Source organism: Polyodon spathula, chromosome 26 (genome assembly GCF_017654505.1).
Source record: "Polyodon spathula isolate WHYD16114869_AA chromosome 26, ASM1765450v1, whole genome shotgun sequence".
NCBI classification, from domain to species: Eukaryota; Metazoa; Chordata; class Actinopteri; order Acipenseriformes; family Polyodontidae; genus Polyodon; species Polyodon spathula.
Genome location: NC_054559.1, coordinates 16,328,355 through 16,348,604, shown reverse-complemented (window position 1 = coordinate 16,348,604; position 20,250 = coordinate 16,328,355). Strand labels below are relative to the sequence as shown.

The window sequence follows — 20,250 nt, the reverse complement described above, 5'->3', positions numbered from 1 at the left end:
CGATCACCTTAATAAATGCCTTGTGTGCAACGTAAAACAATGTAATAATTTCAGTGACTGCAATATTTATCATCAGCGTTGACAAATAGCCCAAATTAGCTCCATGCTTTTAAAAATATGATATGACCAGTTTTACTGTGTTCAGGGTTGCCAAATCTGTGTGACTTCTGTAGCGAAAAAGCTGATTAAAAAACAACCGAAAGATAGCCAAAAATCTATCACTTAAAATGTACACAAAAGTATAACCCAATAAATTCTGATAATCGAATCTGCACCACATGGAACAAATAAACAACCAGTGGCGATTCTGGAAATTAGCACCTAGAGGCGCAAAGAGCAGTTTAATGACGCGAGGATGTTTTGGTTTACTTTTTAGGGGGTCTGCAGTGTTTCCCACGAATAATAAAACGAAGACAACCATGTAGATTAAAAAACAGCAAACCTACAATGAATAACCTGAAACAAAACTCCATGAAGTGAAAAAGAACACAACACACACACACAATTATGTAACTTCCTGTATTTTCGGGAGTTGTAAAATGCCTTAAACTGCCCTACTTCAGTATAAACCTGGACACATATCTATTTTAAACCAATAACAATAAATAATTAAGTTTATGTTTAATTTAATATATTTTGGGTGAGATCTGAGCTGATCTGTATAAACAGACAAAAGGGGACCCGCTTTGCAATATGTGAATTATGAGAATAGTGCTATATGGCCTTTTTATTTTTTATTTTATTTTTATTGGACCATGCATGTAAAAAAATTTAAAGTGCCAAAATCCACAGAAGGATGCAAATTAGCCAAAAAAAATGAAACCCGCGACTGCAACAAAATTCCCGCGTGGGCTTTTCAAAGTAGCCCAATTACGCGGTAAAACAGCGGACATGGCAACCTTAACTGTGCTATACATTCTGTATGAAAGCATTGCTCATTGGGTTAATGTGCCCTCTTGTGGCGAAGAGTCATTGATCCATGCTGCTAGATTAATGTATTCTTGCAAAGTGAAATTAAAGCATTATTAGACTTCTTATATTTGACTTAAATTAAAGCCATCGCTCCAGGACTGTATAATTGCTGTGCTTTCATTTACAATGTGTGATTAAAATACAAATACATTGTATATAACAACTTATGTAAAGGTTTAACTTGCAGTACCGTGGGAACCCTTTTATTATGTCGGCATTTATAAGCAGCACATTTTCTGTAATTGTAACAATTTGCAATTTGTGCATATACTGTACTGGAGCTTTTTCTATATTATTGTGATAGACCCCCCTTTGTTTACAAAGTGAACAAAAGATTTACAGTTGATATGAACAGGATTAAATTAACCAGGATTTCTGACAACCTGCAGTTCATCATAACTGCTATAACAGCGTATCAAAGCAGGTGAAAGGGTTTGCATTTGATCAGTACAACCTGACATGAGATTGTTTTCATTCTTCCCAAGCTCAATTTGCTAGTGTCTCCTTTTCAAAGAAAATGTTTCATTCAGATCTCCTGCTTATGGCAGTTTCAGTAAAGCACAGCATACATGTATACCAATTGAACAGAACAGACCTCTGACTTTCAGTCCTGCAAAATACAAACATGATGGACTTACAGGCACAGACCAACACAGAGGGCTAATCTCTATGTTGTACTTTGTAAACCTTTATAAAAGTGCAGAGAATGTATTAGAAATGAGAAGTTAAACTGCACAAAGAGATAAAATAAACCAACGAAATGGCACAGAAGCTACTAAAAGCCAGGAAAATGGATTTTAAAACCTGATGGACTTAAAATATCTTCGTTTTAAGTCTCCGGTTTACAAGCCTTCTCGTTTCCAAAGAGGTCTCATCTCATCTTTCAGGCAGGGAATGGATTTTATTTACACTAGCCATTAATAATCCCGACCAGATACACAGACAAGAGAGCCTAGATGTGTGTGTGTGACTAAGCTTCAAGTTTGTGTGTAATGTACCATCACCCATTAAAAATACAAACGGAGCTACTCTTAGAAACGGACACGCAAACCACGTTTTGGTGTTTTTTTGTTTTGTTTTTTTTAAAACAAAATGTAGGTTATCTTTTATTGAAACCAGGGTTTTTCTATCGTTTGCATTTAACATGAAATGCACTAAAAAAAAAAAAAAAAAAAAAAACAGCCACCTGAGGGAAATCTACATCTTTAAATTAAAAAACAAGCAAAGTGTACAGGTAGTACAAAATTCTCTTAAAAAACTGCAGTCTTTTTAAATGTATATATATATTTTTAAATCTTTAAACAAAGTTTTACAATATATGGTAAAAGAAACATTAAAATAATAATAATAATAATAATAATAAATAATAATAATAATAATAATAATCACAAAATGATAAACCCTGAAGTTGAGTTAAAGCTGAATAGAGACAGGAAACCCTGTTAACGTTTACGACCAGTAGAATTTTGTTTGTTTGAATTTGTGCTGATGTGGGTGAAGGATCAGTCTGATCAATCCTAAAAATTGCACTCCCCAAAATAGAGCATCCCCTTTATATTATTATTAAAACGACAAAAAATAATTAAAAGATTTTGTTTTTGTTTCCCAAATTTAAATTCTATCAAGTATGCTATGTGATTGTCACAAAAAACCAAGTCCTCAAATTCAGAATCCCTGGTCATACAAATATACCAGCAGTAATCCAGTTGTGACAGAATTATTTCCCTGACGTCGTATTATTGTTCAAATCTCTGTGGTGTCCGTGCCTCTAGCGGCGGTAAGGATGGAAGCCCTGTACGTTGTGGTTCTGCCCTCGCCCGAAGCTGCTGCTCCCCAGCTGGGGGCCTCCTGATGCTGGGGCTGAAGGCGCTCCATAGGAAGGTGCTTGCTGGCTGGGGTCTGTGAAGCTCTGCCCAAATACACCCATGTCCTGCCCGTAACCTGGTTGGGTGAGAACACAGAAGAGGTTACAGCAATGCTGTTGACACGGCAACACACAAACCCACAGAAAGGAAATCTAGGCTTTGTCTGACAAGACGTTAGAGAGGAATGGACCTACTTATTTGCTGTCCTTGAACATAAATAATGTACCCAGAACTAGTATATTAAGCCATCAAAGGAACTAATAGATTCATTCACACACATACGCTACCGGTCAAAAGTTTTAGAACACCTCCCTTTTTCCAGTTTTTATTGAAATTTACGCAGTTTAATGTCTCAGTGTACTCTGAAATTAAAGCATAGAACAAATAAACAACTGGAGATAAAAAAAGAAATTATGGAATCGTTTTGTTTAACAAAATTTAATCTAAATTTTTGACTCAAAGTAGTCACCTTTTGCAGATATAACAGCCGAACACTCGTGGCATTCTTTCTACAATAGAAATCGAATATTGATCGGAAAGTTCTTCCCAACACTGTTGCAGAAGTTCCCACAAATGTGTTGCACTTATAGGTTGCTTTGCTTTCACCCTTCTGTCCAGTTCATCCCAAAGCAGCTTAATGGGGTTTAAGTCTGGAGACTGTGCTGGCCATTCCATGATTTGAAACCTACCGTCTTGTTCTTTTCTTCTAAGGTAGTTCTGATATAGCCTGGAGGTATGTTTTGGGTCATTATCTTATGTAGGATGAACCCCTGACCAACTAGGCATATACCAGAGGGTATTGCATGGCACTGCAAAATGCTGTGGTAGCCATTTTGTTTCAGGGTGCCACTCACTCTGTGCAAGTCGCCGACTCTGGATCCAGCAAAAAAGCCCCAGACTTCCTCCTCCATGTTTGACAGTTGGTGTCACACACCGAGGCACCATCCTTTCATCTACTCGACGGCGTACAAAAACCCTGCGTGATGAACTGAAGATTTCAAATTTTGATTCTTCGGTCCATAAGACCTTCTTCCAGTCTTCAGTAGTCCACTGGCGGTGCTTCATGGCCCAAGCAAGCCTCTTTTTCTTATTTTGCCATCTTAGCAATGGCTTTCTTACTGCCACTCGACCTGTCAAACCTGCAGCTCGAAGTCTTCTCTTCACAGTTGAAACTGAGACTTGCTTACTTCGACCAGTGTTAAGCTGTGCTTGAAGCTGTTGTCCTGTGAGCTGCCTATCACCCAAGCTGTTGACTCTCTGAAAGTTCTGATTCTGTTGTGGCTTTGGGTCTGCCAGACCTCTTCCTGTCAGTTTCCTCCAGTTTTCAATTGCCTTTTGATGGTTTAGGAAACTGAACTCACTGACACCTTGGCTTTCTTTGCAATTTCTCTAAAGGAAAGACTTACACTTTTAAGGGTTATAATGGTCTGTCTGTCTTCTTTTGTCAATTGCCTTTTTCTCCCCATTATAATAGCAATATACTACTTTTTGCAGTAAAATACTGTCCAAATAATGCTTAAAAGGGTGTAGTAACACAGTCTGTTCCAACACTGCTTTTATACAGAGGGTTTGTAAGTAATCAACAAAAGTTGGGACACCTGTAGGAATTGCTAGCATCAACTTTCAAGGCTTAATTTACTTCCATTGCTGCAGAACAGCTGTAAGTTGTTAACCCATTACTTGTTCCCTGAAAAAGGCCTTTTTGTATAACTCTGAAATGTACATTATTTTTCAGTTTTTGGTAACCTAAACTTTTTTTTTTTTTAACCTCTGGCAGTTTACCGCTTACCTTTGTACCATTTCAGGTTATTCACTGGACTTGAACTGCTTACATTTCAATAAAAACTGGAAAAATGGGGGTGTTCTAAAACTTTTGACCAGTAGTGTATGTAATGCAAAAAAAAAAAATTATATATATATATATAAATAGATATATATAGATATATATAGAGAGAGAGAGAGAGAGATAGAGAGAGAGAGAGAGAGAGAGAGAGAGAGAGAGAGAGAGAGAGAGAGAGAGAGAGAGAGAGAGAGAGAGAGAGAGAGAGAGAGAGAGATACACACACACACAGTGCCTTGCAAAAGTATTCAGACCCCTGACCAATTCTCTCATATTACTGAATTACAAATGGTACATTGAAATTTCGTTCTGTTCGATATTTTATTTTAAAACACTTAAACTCAAAATCAGTTATTGTAAGGTGACATTGGTTTTATGTTGGGGAAATATTTTTAAGAAAAATAAAAAACTGAAATATCTTGCTTGCATAAGTATTCAACCCCCACACATTAATATTTGGTAGAGCCATCTTTTGCTGCAATAACAGCTTTAAGTCTTTTGGGGTAAGTATGTACCAGCTTTGCACACAGTGTCAGAGTGATTTTGGCCCATTCTTCTTGGCAGATTTGCTCCAGGTTGTTCAGGTTGGTTGGATGACACTTGTGGATCGCAATTTTCAAATAGTGCCACAGATTCTCAATGGGATTGAGATCAGGACTTTGACTGGGCCACTGTAGGACATTCACCTTTTTGTTCTTGAGCCACTCCAATGTTGCTTTGGCCTTGTGCTTGGGATCATTGTCCTGCTGAAAGGTGAATTTCCTCCCAAGCTTCAGTTTTTTAGCGGACTGAAGCAGATTCTCTTGCAGTATTTTCCTGTATTTTGCTCCATCCATTCTTCCTTCAATTGAAACAAGATGCCCAGTCCCTGCTGATGAGAAGCATCCCCACAGCATGATGCTGCCACCACCATACTTCACTGTAGGGATGGTGTGTCTTGAGGCATGGGCATTGTTAGGTTTGCGCCACACATAGCGCTTTGAGTTTTGGCCAAAAAGCTCTATCTTGGTTTCATCTGACCACAAAACCTTTTCCCACATCGCAGCTGGGTCACTCTCATGCTTTCTGGCAAACTCCAGATGTGCTTTCAGATGGTACTTTTTGAGTAACGGCTTCTTTCTTGCCACACTCCCATACAGGCCAGTGTTATGCAGAGCTCTTGATATGGTTGACTGGTGCACCATTACTCCACTCCCAGCCACTGAACTCTGTAGCTCCTTCAAAGTGATTGTTGGCCTCTCTGTGGCTTCTCTCACAAGTCTCCTCCTTGTTTGAGCGCTGAGTTTTGAGGGACGGCCTTTTCTTTGCAGTGCCTGGGTGGTGTGATGCAGCTTCCACTTCCTGATTATTGATCCAACTGTGCTCACTGGGATATCCAAACACTTGGATATTATTTTGTACCCTTTCCTTAATCTATGCATTTGTATTACTTTATCTCTAACTTCTGTAGAATGCTCTTTGGTCTTCATTTTCCTTCAGATTCACAGCCTTACCAATGATCCTTCAACAGTGGGGTTTTTATCCAGAAAATGTGACAGCAACTTTAATGGTTCACAGGTGGAGGCCAATGGTAAGGTAATTGTGTCCTCGTTAGGGCAATTTCTTTCATCGGTGCAAACTGGGAGCTTCCACAGCACAGGGGTTGAATACTTATGCAAGCAAGATATTTCAGTTTTTTATTTTTCTTAAAAATATTCATCAACATAAAACCAATGTCACCTTACAATAATGGATTCTGAGTTTCAGTGTTTAAAAATTAAATATCGAACAGAACGAAATTTCAGTGTACCATTTGTAATTCAATAATATGAAAGAATTGGTCAGGGGTCTGAATGCTTTTGCAAGGCACTGTGTATGTGTGTGTGTGTGTGTGTGTGTATATATATATATACACACACACACACACACACACATTCTTTCTGTAAAGCAAGAATGCTTTCAAAAATACACATGTTTATAGATTATATTTATCAATTAACTAAATGCAAAGTGAGTGAACAGTAGAAAAATCTACATCAAATCCATATTTGGTGTTATCACCCTTTGCCTTCAAAACAGCATCAATTCTTCTAGGTACACTTGCACAAAGTCAGGGATTTTGTAGGCATATAGTCAGGTGTATGATTAAACAATTATACCAAACAGGTACTAATGATCATCAATTCAATATGTAGGTTGAAACACAATCAATAACTGAAACAGAAACAGCTGTGTAGGAGGAATAAAACTGGGTGAGGAACAGCCAAACTCAGCTAACAAGGTGAGGTTGCTGAAGACAGTTTACTGTCAAAAGTCATACACCATGGCAAGACTGGGCACAGCAACAAGACACAAGGTAGTTATACTGCATCAGCAAGGTCTCTCCCAGGCAGAAATTTCAAGGCAGACAGGGGTTTCCAGATGAGCTGTCCAAGCTCTTTTGAAGAAGCACAAAGAAACGGGTAACGTTGAGGACCGTAGGCGCAGTGGTCGGCCAAGGAAACTTACTGCAGCAAATGAAAGACACATCGTGCTTACTTCCCTTCGCAATCGGAAGATGTCCAGCAATGCCATCAGCTCAGAATTGGCAGAAACCAGTGGCACCCTGGTACACCCATCTACTGTCCGGAGAAGTCTGGTCAGAAGTGGCCTTCATGGAAGACTTGCGGCCAAAAAGCCATACCTCCGACGTGGAAACAAGGCCAAGCAACTCAACTATGCACGAAAACACAGGAACTGGGGTGCAGAAAAATGGCAGCAGGTGCTCTGGACTGATGAGTCAAAATTTGAAATATCTGGCTGTAGCAGAAGGCAGTTTGTTCGCTGAAGAGTTGGAGAGCGGTACACGAATGAGTGTCTGCAGGCAACAGTGAAGCATGGTGGAGGTTCCTTGCAAGTTTGGGGCTGCATTTCTGCAAATGGAGTTGGGGATTTGGTCAGAATTAATGGTCTCCTCAATGCTGAGAAGTACAGGCAGATACTTATCCATCATGCAATACCATCAGGGAGGCATCTGATTGGCCCCAAATTTATTCTGCAGCATGACAACAACCCCAAACATACAGCGAAAGTCATTAAGAACTATCTTCAGCGTAAAGAAGAACAAGGAGTCCTGGAAGTGATGGTATGGCCCCCACAGAGCCCTGATCTCAACATCATCGAGTCTGTCTGGGATTACATGAAGAGAGAGAAGCAACTGAGGCTGCCTAAATCCACAGAAGAACTGTGGTTAGTTCTCCAAGATGTTTGGGCCAACCTACCTGCCGAGTTCCTTCAAAAACTGTGTGCAAGTGTACCTAGAAGAATTTATGCTGTTTTGAAGGCAAAGGGTAGTCTCACCAAATATTGATTTGATGTAGATTTTTCTTCTGTTAACTCACTTTGCATTTTATTAATTGATAAATATAAACTATTAACATGTCTATTTTTGAAAGCATTCTTACTTTACAGCATTTTTTCACACCTGCCTAAAACTTTTGCACAGTACTGTGTGTGTTAATATATATATATATATATATATATATATATATATATATATATATTATTATATATATATATATTATATATAGATATTCGTATTTCCTAGAAGCAAAAGGCACAAGTGATAACATGAACTGGTCGACTTGGTTTGAAGCGAAAAGTTGTGCATTATCTTACAGCTAACAAGTAACTTGAAGGCTGCTAATATGGATAGTCACACAACAGTGAACTAACCCCTAATGTCAAACATTTCTCAAGATGCTTGGGGGTTAGTTCACATTGCCATGTCAGAAGGCCATTCATTTGAAGCTGCAGACAAACTTAAGTTCAACAGTTATCAAAGAATTACGACTTGTGTCACTTTGGTATATGGGCATGCACAAAACATCTTAATTAAACAACAACCCCCCCCCCCCCCCCCAAAAAAAAAAAAGCATACAGCTTCCACATCCAGTTAAGTTAAACACACCTACAATTAAAGGCACTTATCTATAAAGACTTATGGGAAAGAGTCAATATGACATACAATGATTTTGAAGGCACAATGCAGAGATAGGAGCAGAATTGAGTTGGTTCACAGACAGTCTTTCCACTGTGTGTAGAAACTTCTTGTTTCAACACTTTCTGGTTAAAAAAACAAACAAAAAAAAAACAAAAAACAAAAAAAAGTAGTCATGTGTTAAGACTTTTGCATACATTTTACAAACTATAAAACAAAAAATTGACAGCATGAAAGAAAGAAAAACTTTAAGAACTCAGCTCCTGTTAGGGAGTGTCCAATCCTAGTAGCACAATTGGAATAGCAGTACTCAAGATAGTGCTAAAATGAAAACATGTTTAAATGTGTATATTTGCATCCCACTGCCAGGTATATACTGTACATTCCTCAAGGGGTGTAAGAGGGGCTTGTGGTAGAACAACATGGTGTACAGTCTTTCATTGCACATGCGTATAGTGACTTCATGCAAACTCTACAAATTCAGTGTCTTCATTGGAATATATGCCATTGTAAGAACAAGCCTAGTCACCTCTCACTGGGAAACTCAAAATGAACACCGGAAAAATAAATCAAGAAATGAATGGAGTCTATTGTATAGTCAGATCTCCTAGAACCTTTGTACAACTAAAGTGGTAACTGTTTAGGGCTAAAAGCAAGGGACAATACAAAAGGAAGCATACATAATTCTAAATAAACAGAAATGAATGCCAAGTTAAACATATATTTATATAAATATGGAAACATTCATGACAATTAGATCATCCTTTTACCAGCAAAACTAGGCTGTATCAAAACTTGTAATCCACGAGAACAAAAATATAGAAATAATTTTACAAAATACTTAGAAAATAACTAGCGCTGTTCATCATAGCTGCCTTCTTAACATCTCCTGCTGAAGCAAGGCAGGTTTGTGGTGTGAAAGTCAATGCTCCACCTACCTGCACTATATCCCTGCTCAGCCTGACCATAACTCTGAGAAGGACGCGTTGGTCCGTAGCCGGACGGGTCCTGAGGATAGTTACCCAAGCCTATTAGGGAAACGAGGAGACCAGGATGACTAAACCCAAGAGTCTGCTGCACATTGCTACTAGGGAGGAGGTCCCATTGATAACCCAAGCCTTTGGTTCCCAAACACATGTTCAAAAAGCAGCAAGTCCCTGATCAATTGATTCAGGTTGCAATATTCAATATTAATCTTTCATGCAAGGTGTAACCAGTCATGGAAATAAAGACTCCCACTGCATAGCAGTTTGATCCATTTCTGGTTTTACTATGAGTTTAAGAAGACACACCTGAGCTTCTTACCTACACAGGGGCTAATCAAGCACATATTAAAAACTGGAATGGGTGAAACTGCTAGGAAATAGGAGTGCTATTTCCATCCCTGTGTAACCAACACAGCTTAACTGTGAAGGGTGTTTGCCTAAAACACTTCTAAGAATTCAACCTGTTCAGATGCTCACAAGGTTAGGGAAATGTTCTTTCACTGGTGAGTTATATTCTACAAACACCCTACTAACCCAGTGCAGAACACTGCTAACCTAGACCAGGCATGAACGGACTTACATCCAGGAACGTCTGCAGAAGGAGGTTAAAGAAGCTTCGGAGAAAGCATCAAGCACGCTTGCCATGAAAACAGCAAAGGGCAATTTTGAAGTTGGTTAACTAAATCCACATGTATCTTTTCTTGATCACTGATTACATGTTCTTAAATGCGCTTAACCATCTTCAGAAAAGTGGGAAAATGGTTTACAAAACTAGCCATGCCAGCTGTGGAGTTTAGTGGATATGAGAAAGCTTGACTTGAACCGTAGCTGTGTTTTTTTTTTCAGTTTCAGCGTTTCAATTCAGTTTCAGTTTTTATTTAATTGGCAAGATGATGATGATTATTTATTTTTTTATCATTTAGTTTTAGTTAACCAAGTTCAGAAATTTCAGTTTTAGAATTTTTTTCAGTTTCAGTATCTTTACATTTTAAAAGACTTTTATAGAGTCACACCGAGTTGCTGCATACAAAAATAAAAGTATTATGAATCCCTTAAAAGTTACAGTTCTCTTTTCTGACAGTGCAGATACATGCATCTGTGTGCTTTGGGCAACAGTACCACACAGCAGGAAGTCACTGCAGCTTGGCTGTGCTGGTTCTATACCAATTTCGTGAAACAATAAATACAACTCAGAATATAAATTTTTCATATTTATTTTATGTTTATTTATTTATTTATTTATTTTTACTCCCTAAATCAATGTTGACTAGTTTTCACTTTTGTTCTAAGCACTATATTTTGTTCTAAGCACCCTTGCGAAAATACTCTATCGGCAGCCCAGATCAGAATTTGGTTCTAGAATACATTAAGATGAAAAGGAGATTAAAGTAGTTCATACATATCCTACGAGTCTACCGGGCAAGATTGTTTAATACTTTCATGCTTAATGGATCACTCCAAAAAAGCAAGCTACGTGACTCATACCTTAATAACTTTACCTCAAGTCATGTCTTAATATTTTAACACAATTAACTAGGAAAGGTGTCTCTGTAGCATTAAACAAGCTTCACTGAACCTTTGTTTTACCAAGTAGTGTTGCCTGTTCACGTATAAGTACAATGCCTTGAAAGATCTCTTAATAGCCTCTATAAAATGTGACGTATTCATTGTAATACACACAACATCCGTAGACTTTTCACCCATCCTAACATGAACTGGGAAAAAAAAAGACTGTTCTTTTGTAACTACTCAAACTTCATATGAAATGTAAATATAAATATTTATACCAACTGACAAAGCCTGCATGTTATTTACATAGGAAAATTACATAAGAGATTTGCATAGCACACCTTGAAAACGTATCATCTTAAGCTCAAAGCAAGGTACTTCCCCATGGATGAATGTTAAAAGCACAGTAACAGGTACTGAGAAGCGTTGAATGCTTACATTCTGTTAAGAATATATAGCCAATCATCAATTAGAGAACTTTCATTTTCAGATAAATGTCCTTTATGAATGCTTGCAAAGTGTTTTCTGAAAGCCTGGTTTATCTATGGGACCTCATTCCAACACGCCTCTTACTTCTACCACACTGCAATGACAGCGAGAGAACCACAGATCTCCTCCAAGCGAAACCACTGCCAGGAAGGATGATCTAATTCCATTTACCAATCGTTACATTTATAAGTAAACCTCTTTTTGTATTGAATTGCCTGGGATTTCATAAAGAGGTATTACTGACAAAAGAATCCTGATCACTCTGTGTGTGTGTGTGTGTGTGTGTGTGTTTACAGCTTGTACTTTTAGGGTAAAAAATAGCACAATAGTCCACACATTTAAAGGATATTTGTATATTAAAATGGCTATGATCCTCTACTTTCCTGGAATAATGTTGATTCTAAGGGGTTCCCGAGTGGCTCATCCAGTTAAAGCGCTGCTGCTAGGAGCGCAGGATGAGTCACACAGCTTGGACGGCACCAGTTTGCATCCAGGCTGTGCAAAGAGGCCAGACTTAGGTCGCATTGGCTTTGATAGCAGGGATTGCTTCTACTCATCGCGCAACAGCGAACCCTACTGGCCAGACACCGAGCACATTCAGAGTGGTAAGAGGCAGGGCTGATCTCTGTTCTCCAGGATCGGTAGCCCTCCCACCTCTGTTCTGGATTGCTTGCCGTTAAAGTGACTCTGGCTTTATGTAGGTTTGTGAGATTGGAGGACGCTCACATGCCCTCAGAATGTCTGTGCTGTGTGGAGACACACTGCGGTGTGGAGGAAAAACATAATTGGACATTCCAAATTAGGGGAAAATAATTATTTGTCACTAATTGATTCTAGAAATTATCAACCTTGGCAAGATAAATATTACAGAAAACACTCCAAGGTGAATAACTGTTAGGGTGTGTGGGAATAAAAATTAAACAAAATCGCATGTATAAAATAAAGTAAATCCCTGGATTGTTTCCCATAATAGAAAAGCATGTTAGAGGAAACTTTTATTATAATCCAACAGAGGTACAGGAAATGGTTAAAGGTCATGACAGCTAGGAAATTGCTGTAATCACCTTGATATGATATGAAAGCTCAAGAGACCAGTGTGAGAGGAAGGGAATCAGTCAGATCTAAGGCTTGGCTGGGTGGGGAGTACCTACCAAACTGGTTGTAGGAGAACTCGGGCTGTCCTGCCTGGGGTTTGTTCATGTCCTGAGTGGGGGTGGTTGCAGGGGCAAAGCCCATGGGTGCTGCACCAGGCGTAGTCGGGGGTTGAGGCACTCCTTGTGGGGCAAACTGGTCAGCAGGATTTTGGGGGGCACCAAATCCATAACCTACACATTGCGATATAGCAGAATAACTTAAGAACGTTTCAAATCAAGAATACAACAAAAATAAATAAACACATAAAAATACAATATGGAGGGTGTAGGTTGTATGTAAAGACATGACAAATATTTTTTAAGGTTCGGAGGACTACAAAGAAGATAATTTAGGAGACTAAATAAATAGCAGATGAATCTATAACAGTGTTTGATATCATTGACTTATCCACCTACAGGCTGCTTGTTACAACCCAAGAATGCCATTTAAATTTTACTGCCAACTGCAGCAGGTCTAGCTCTCCTTGCTGAATGTTGGCTACTGACTCTAAAGCTATATCAGCACTGCCCAGTGACACTGTGCTCTTTTAGTCCAGAATTTAAAACCCTTTCAAAAGACAAAAAACTGTATGGAAATTAGAAAAAAAAAACATACTGAAATGAAAAAAACATATGCAATACCACTTTCACTCACAAATGCAGCTACTGAGTTGTCTGGTTATATTAAAACATTATTTAAAATAACCATTTGCACAGCACGAAACTGCGCAATCTATGGAGGTATAATACCGTTATAACTCTTTCACACAGCCAAAGGGATCCTGTGAGTAAATCCCAACCTGTCAGTCAACAGATCGTTGTCATGGCAACAGAAACAAAAATAAATAAATAATAAATAAAAGCAGAATAACGTGGGTAAGCTAACTAAAAAACAAATAAAAGGAATGTTTATATATATGAATTTCTTATTTTTCAACAAATGGCGCTTGAGAACTGTAGTGTATTGTACACTTCCCTGTGCTCGCTTTGTCCTCTCTATTAATATATGTGGAAAATTAATAAAAATGCTTAAGCGGGGACGCATTATTAATATTATTTTCATTCAGCCGTCTGACACCAACTGCAGCTTACTAAAAGTTGTAACTTGTCGACCATCAAAAAAAAGTTCTACCGATTGTATATACTGTCAACAGCTACAAAAACTTGCAGATGCGTTGTTTTTTATATATGTATATGCAATCAGTAGAATTTTTTTTTTGATGGTTTGATGGACTTATTTATTTAACAGCCTGTTATGTCTGTTGCTCACTGAGTTTCCTCTGCATTCTCGAGAAATCCCCCGATCACATGAACTGTGCCCCCAAATTCTACTGCACAGTTCAAAGTGCTGTATCTGTTTAGTAGCTGCCATCATTGTAAAGTTAACAATTCCTTAACTTCTTCCGGTCTCCAATTACTAGATCTCATTCTTGATCAGCCATTGTATTTGAAAAAAAAAAAAAAGAAAGTGTACAACACCGACGACATCCGGTATACAGTCCACGCCCACTATAGCGCTTCAATAATGGCATAGCCTTTCACACAGGGGTTAAGGCGCAAGGAGTTTCATAGACGGCATAAAATATGATGGCTCTGTGACAGTAAAGGCAATTCACATGGACCGAAATACCACATCAGTGCCAGTTCTGAGCCGTCGTAACTAGTCTGTGTGAAAGTGGTACAAGACTGACATGTGTAACTGGGCAATGTGACCACAGCTTCAGACTGCAGCCAGAGTCTGAGGACTCACCGTACTGGGGTGGGGTGCCATAGCCAGGCTGAGGGTATCCTTGGGGCGCCCCGTACCCTCCAGGGGGGGTGGTGGTGACTAAGAAAGCGTTAAAGGGAGAGGGGGGTGGTGGTGGGACTCCTCGGCCGGCTGGAGGAGGAGGCCCGTATCCACCTGAGGAAAAACACAAACCACACCATGAAACCAGCGTTAAAGACCAGCACACATCCTTCAAAACCATTCCTAGAACTCTTAGTCAATGAACCGCCATCGGAAGACGCACATACTAAGCACAGAAACATTGTAATTTAATGGAGCATTAGATTTAGGAAGCAATGCAAAAACAAAGCACATTTATACATCTGAAACTGTTAAAAGTGAGAAATTTACTCATAATCCAGGGTCGGAAAATCAGGCCTGGTTTCACAGGTGACAGAATTCATGTTCAATAAAACCTACATTAGGTAGTTCACCGTATTAGGATTTCATTTATATATAATTTACGCTCCCACAATGATGCTGAAAGCAGATGCAAGTCTGTGCACATTTTACATGCTATAGTATAATGTTTTCCACACACAGAAATTAATTTACAAAGACAGAACAACTTACCTATTGGCTGGCCTGCCGACATCCACATTCCTAAAACAGTAGATAAAAAAAGAAAAAAAAATTAAATACTATGACTATCGATATTAGAATTATGTATAATATTATAATGAAATCAGATTAAAACTAAAGAAACTAATACAATTCAAGGATAGACATTTTGACAGTAAGTCTGTCAATGTCTTCAATTGACTCAGTTGAAACATTTGTCAAATTTCTTTTAGTACTACTACATACACCACCATCAAGCGTTTTATAGGTACGGAAGATACAGTTAAATTGTACCAATTATCATAAAAAGTAGGCCCTACATTACTTACAACTTATATGATGCACTGAATTGTCCACTGCATTTAGTCAAAAAATCACTGCTATTTGAATGAGAAAATGGAAAAATGTTTTTTTTGTGTGGCCATGGATGCAAAACTGCTCAACAGTCTATTAACTAGTACATATACATTAGACATTTAACGTTAGAAAGTACTTTCTTTGAAAAAACCTTGACTATGCCGACTTACACCTGGGAAAAAAATTAAATCTGCAGTCTTCACTCAGTAAGTAAATTGATTAATGTGAAAATTCTGCCTGTCTGCTGTTATAAACCTTGTGTCAGACTTCATGTATTTGGAGTATTATTATCTGCCATGAAAAAGACTTTCTAGACACCACCAGCTGGAAAAAACTACAATCCTAATGGATATGGGGTCTCCAAATTCCTTTAAATCTTTTCCAAATTGGAAAAATAACATCTCCACCAACCTCCTCCTTCTACCCACTGCATTTAAAGCAAGCTGATTTGTAATTCCACTTGAAGACCCACTGGGAGCACCACTTACCTTGAGGTGCATAGCCTTGTTGCCAGCCCTGTGCAGGCTGAGCTGCCCAGCCATTGGCTGCACTTAACATTGCCCTGGGTCCCCATTGGTTAGTGCCCGGCTCTCCTGGCCCTGGGGTTTTACTGTCACGAGGCTCCGCTCTCTTAACCTCCACCTACCGAGAGGACAAGCAGAAGACCATTGGCATAGCAAGCCTTCAGTCACACACACCCCTTCCCAAACAAATCACACCCGTAAGTAACATTACTCTTAGCACTTTAAGTAACTTAAAGCTACAGTTATAAACTATAAAACTTAAATGGGCCACTATTTTATATTTATATATATATACACACAAATTATAAAAATATGTTTCTCAGGTAAAAACTTGGCAAAGCCAAAGATGAGCTCAATCTCTGTAGAATAGGATGCATGATATTGTATATTCAAATTATAAAAACAAAGTACAGCTGATTATAAGAAAAAAAAAAAAAGAGGAGATCCTGTTGCTTTAATGGAATTTTAAAAAGAACCCACCCATCCCATTTCTGCAAGGCTTTTTACAACCTACCTGAGAGACATAGTTTGTTGTTGCAGCTGTTTTACGTATTTATTTTGGTGTCTTTGCCCTTCTTATGTATGTATAAATATTGTATAAAACGTCTAATGGAAGATCAAGACTTACCTTCCCCAGGCTAACGCTTAAAGAATCTCAATAATTGTTTACTTGGAATATAATTTCAGAAGGGAATGGATGTGGTAAGAGAATCTTAACTTACATCTAACAGGAAAAAGTAAACAAACATGCAGATAATAATAACACAAATGGACAAGTTGAAAGTCAAATTCTAAGGGAATCTTCATACCGTGTCGATTAGACTAAAAAGTAAAACACCATAGATGCTCCACCCAATTTGTAAGGCAGTTTTACTTTTAAACTCTTTATGTGCACGAGGTTGAGAATCAGGTAACCTGAAGTACATGTCTCTCTATGCCACCACCAAAACAGAAGTGTGCATTACTACCAAGCCTGTGTGTGTTTCAATAGCAGTTACTCAAGACTGCAAGTATGTGTAGGACGGAAGAATGTGTCTCTGTGGCATCTGTACAAGTCAGTCCGAGCGCATGTCACTGATGACTTTGTTTAATGCAGTGCATTTGTTAGAACTGCACAATGTAAATACAATCTTTCAAGAGAGTACGCATACAAAAAAACATGCACGGATTTAGAGAAGGAATACGATTCTTTGTCCTTGTCTATTCGCAAGAGGAAGTAGTAATAACACTGGGACCATTTTTTTTTTTTTTTTACAGGAGGCACCCTAGGGCACTCTGCTTATTATGAACCAAACTCTTATTAGCTACAGCCACAGCTCAAGGAAATGCAGAAAACCTGTTTAACAGCCAAGAGCTCAGGGTATAGGAAAAGAAAATGTTTGAATTCTTTTTTTTTTAAATTGAGAAACAAAAAGAAGCTGAGTTACATTAATGTGCAAATCAACATCAACAATCTGAACACATAAAACTACTCTATGGGAAAGCCACCAAAGACAAACTTGTCTACTTCCAAAAGTGTGCAGGTAGTGTAGAGTATTTATGCAGAAGTGTATGTGCACTGCTGTTTTGTTCCTGGGTCACTAGTTCCAATCAGGGGCTCTGAAAGCAGATGAAATAAGAGTCAAGGTCAATTAGTTACATTTTTAGACGTCATTCTGGTTCTCTCTCCTCCAACCCAATTAGCAGCATGTGCCAAAGCAAAGAGGCTGCCAGTTGCAGCGCAGCTTCCCGAGCTCGGGTCTCCCTGGTGTTCCCACAGGCAAGTGATGGATTCCTGGTGCTCAGGAGGAGCCTGATTTGTCCCAGAGCTGGGATTTGGGACGCAGCACGATCTGCTCTGGTTTCTAATTTTATCTTCTTTTGAGAGTGTCTGCTCGAGGGAATGTCAGAGCAAGTACAATGGCTGAGGAGCAGAGCTGATTTATTCCAGGGAAAGGACACAGCATCAAGGAGACTGAAGGTAAAAAGGTAGTACTGCAAGTAGAGCAAACACTTGGTAGAAAATAACTTTCAGAAATAGAACTTCACAGTATGTTACTAACAAGAGCGCTGGAACTAGGGGTGCAGGAGCACCCCCAGGCTTTGCATGGCTTCCATCATATACAAGGGTTACAGATTTGTTCAATGGCTTTCAGCACCCCCACTTTATAAAATTGTTTCGGTGCCACTGGTTACTAAACAAAATGACAAGAAAGGAGGGGTTGTTACAAGTTATAACTTTTTTTCAAAAAAAGTGGGGAAAATGTGAGTTTGGGGACATGGTTATGGTTTTGATGGCTAAAGTGAACCCAGGTAAAGTGAACCCCAGACTCTACATTATATGTACAGTATATCTATGTGTGGCGTGGCTGTGTCATTATACCGGCAAGCACAGATACATGCTATATCCATGAACAAAAGTATTTGACATTTAGCACAGCTGGATTTCTCAGATTACAGGCATAAATCCAAAAGTGTACTGGCTTCCATGTTCATTTGTTTAATTTTCAAACACCCTGTTCATCCTGAGCAATAGCTCTTTGAAGGAGGGCAGTTAATAAACAGCAGGGGCTTGTGAGAGGACTTGTTTAACAGCTGTTCACTGCTGCTCAAGCCGTAGGAAAGGGTCCTTTATCAGTCCTGTCTTCTGTCCCTGCAGGATCCTTTCCGCTTAGAAGACCTAATTAACTTCACATTCCCCACTGAGAAGAATCTGTGCAAAAAAAATGAGTTCAACTCCATGGAAATGTCTTTCAGGAAACAGGCCTCCAAAAGCACATGAAGATGGAAGATGTATATTGTATGGAGAGCTGGAATAATACAAATTTCTATGAAGCTAAATGCGAATCCCAGTGACCACTGAAATTTAATCTAAAAATCTAAAAAAAAAGGGTTAAAATTGTAGGGTGTTATCTTTGCTGAGACACTAGCAACCTTGTGCACATAAAGTAAAGCCCTCCCCATCACCCCTTTTAAAACATTGAACAGTACAAGAATTAAAATCCCACAGACAGCAATTTCCCTGCACTGCAATATGACACAGTATGGAGATTCCACATCTGAGGTCACTTAATTGGAAGTTTTTTTTACAATATAACAAATTAAAATAACTACTAGAGAGTTCAAATAGTGACCTGACCAAAAAAAGTATAAATTAAATTTTAAAAAAAACTTAAATGAAATAAAGAAAGAGAAACAAAAAATAGCAACCAGTCCTTTAGGATGTTTTCTAAAAAAATAATTTATTTTCCAATTAGGTGGTTTAAAACAGGGTATTAAGGCGCCATTTTAGTTTCAATTTAGAGGAACGCATGCACATCATAAAGGAGAGGTAGTGTTAAACCAAGCCTTGGGCGACTGCGGAGGATTTCTCTGGCTCTTTTGGTGGGGCAATTTCACAGTGTGTGACAGATTACAGGTAAAGAGATCTCGTAGTCTCTTCAGTGTTACTGATCTTAAGAAATTAGCGACAGAAACCAGAACCGCTGATCGGGTTTCTGAAGAGAAATAAAGCTTCAGCTCTTGAGCAGATCCACCAGGGATCAGTTCAGATTACCTTTACCAAGCAGTAAAATAGACTAATTCCATTGTTGCTTGCGAACCCTCATTATTTTTTTTTATTTATTTTTTTTAAATACATAAATTGGTTTTCCCTTTACAAAATTTACTAAAGTTCCCAGAAGAGAAAAGGATGCCAGTATGCCACAGGACTCAAAATGTACCTTTCTACAAGTTTGCCCCATGTCAACATGCCCATTTAGACTGTTTCTGATACTTATGTTTAGGGGTAGCAGTAAGAGGTGTTTGGAACCAATATTTGAGGCATTTTAAAAGAAGATTTTGCAATATAGGGAAAAGTACCTTATAAAGCAGTACTGGTGACATGCTATTATAGGTCCTTTTCTCTTGGGGATACTATAACATCTTTTCAGTTGGGCTCTGTTAGTTAATCTTCAAAGCTATTTTTAAGGCCAGCCCATGTCAAAAATCAGATGGTGTTAAGGAAGAGGATCCTTACTCTGCATCTCAAAAGCTACAGGATAATGTATAGGCAATACGCCACTTAGCAGGAAAGTGACCAGTAAACAATTTTGCGAGAACCCCCGGTCGCCCAAGCCTCGGTCCGATCTTAAGGGTAAAATAAAACTACAACTACACACTTTTTTGCCCATGATGTCGTGAAAATGCATGTTGACAGCCTGGTCCACTGATTGTTCGGCCTCGAAAGTAATAAATCCAAAACCTAGCCAACAACCAAGAGTGAATCAAGGTAGCAGGGTGTCGTGACACAACACAGGATGAAGCACAG

General features: G+C 38.7%; 1 protein-coding gene across 1 annotated transcript; it reads right to left on the bottom strand.

The window, feature by feature from the left end:
- Positions 1–2,027: 2,027 nt before the first annotated feature.
- LOC121300826 (DAZ-associated protein 1-like) lies at positions 2,028–20,194 on the bottom strand (the record flags this gene model as incomplete). The annotated part of the gene is made up of 7 exons (XM_041229719.1): positions 2,028–2,913; positions 9,574–9,663; positions 12,771–12,944; positions 14,503–14,655; positions 15,094–15,123; positions 15,927–16,080; positions 20,102–20,194. Coding segments are annotated over 7 exons (867 nt in total), but the record flags the coding sequence as incomplete, so codon positions are not given.
- Positions 20,195–20,250: the final 56 nt, after the last annotated feature.